Raw genomic sequence first — 1129 nt, 5'->3', positions numbered from 1 at the left:
TACTACTACTACTACTACTACTACTACTACTACTACTACTACTACTACTACTAATAATAATAATAATACTAAACTGTTTACTCCATTCCCTTCCAAGGAAGAACAGATTGCCGCATTCAAAGACACAGAGACCCCACCATTTTTTGGTTACTTCGAGAAATTGTTGAAGGAAAATGGTACAGGATATTTCGTTGGCAGTAAGGTAAGCAGTTTTCGAAGACCCCAGCAAAGAGGAGGGTCAGTTTTTAGGGGGAGGTGTGAGTGGGTAGGGGGGGGGGGTGGTAAATCGGAAAGGGAGGGGGTGGAGGATAAGAAAAGGAGGAAAATACTATGAAGGAAATAGAAATATAGACTGAAATAAAAGAATATGTATTATGTTGGTTAAAAAATAAGGAAATTTATATGTATATACATTTCTTTTCATATAGTATGTAAAAAAAAAAAAAGAAGCGATTTCGGTTGTGTGAATGGCTAGGGGGTGGTACGTATATATCGTAGCGTTCTGAGGTTCTTTCACTCTGTTGTTCCTGTGTGTGTCTGATTTACTTTTCCCCGTCACTAAATGTACACAACTTGTTTCTTGCTACTCAAACAACAACAACAACAACAACAACAACAACAACAACAACAACAACAACAACAACAACAATGACAGCAACAGCAGCAGTAGCAGCAGCAGCAGTAAAAGCAGCAGCAGCAACAATTACAACATTAAAAAACTGTTGTTTCTAGATTCTATATTTAATTTCCCCAGCACTAAACTGCTATTTTTTAAAATGTCGATGTTGTTTCTGTACTCAAATACATTGTGTTCCAAGCATCAATACTTTAGAACTTTTGAAACAAGGTTATGAGAATGATGACTTAAAAGAGGAAGAATGACAATATCAATCCTCCTTTGGGTCCTGTCAGTATGTAGAATTACTCAAAAGAATGCTGACCTTTCACATAATTGTTCTAACAATAAAGCCACCTCGTATTTGAGCAACCTTACTCAAATTTATGTTCTTGTTCAACCAAGATCTCTAAAATCAGGTATGCGGTCCTTTTCTGCATTATCATTGTGATCGTTATATTCATTCATTCATTCATTCATTCATTCATTCATTCATTCATTCATTCATTCATT

General features: G+C 35.8%; 1 protein-coding gene across 1 annotated transcript in view; it reads left to right on the top strand.

The window, feature by feature from the left end:
- Window positions 1–161: 161 nt before the first annotated feature.
- LOC106013685 (glutathione S-transferase) overlaps window positions 162–1129 on the top strand; it is a gene marked incomplete at its 5' end in the record, with an annotated part of 3907 nt that continues 2939 nt past the window's right edge. Inside the window, 1 exon segment of the mRNA XM_013090074.2 lies at window positions 162–202. Within this exon segment, the coding sequence (XP_012945528.1) occupies window positions 162–202 (41 nt within the window).

This window comes from Aplysia californica, unplaced genomic scaffold (assembly GCF_000002075.1).
Source record: "Aplysia californica isolate F4 #8 unplaced genomic scaffold, AplCal3.0 scaffold01132, whole genome shotgun sequence".
Lineage (NCBI taxonomy): Eukaryota > Metazoa > Mollusca > Gastropoda > Aplysiida > Aplysiidae > Aplysia > Aplysia californica.
The sequence above is the reverse complement of the archived record's forward strand: the minus strand, read 5'-3'. Positions and strand labels throughout refer to the sequence as shown.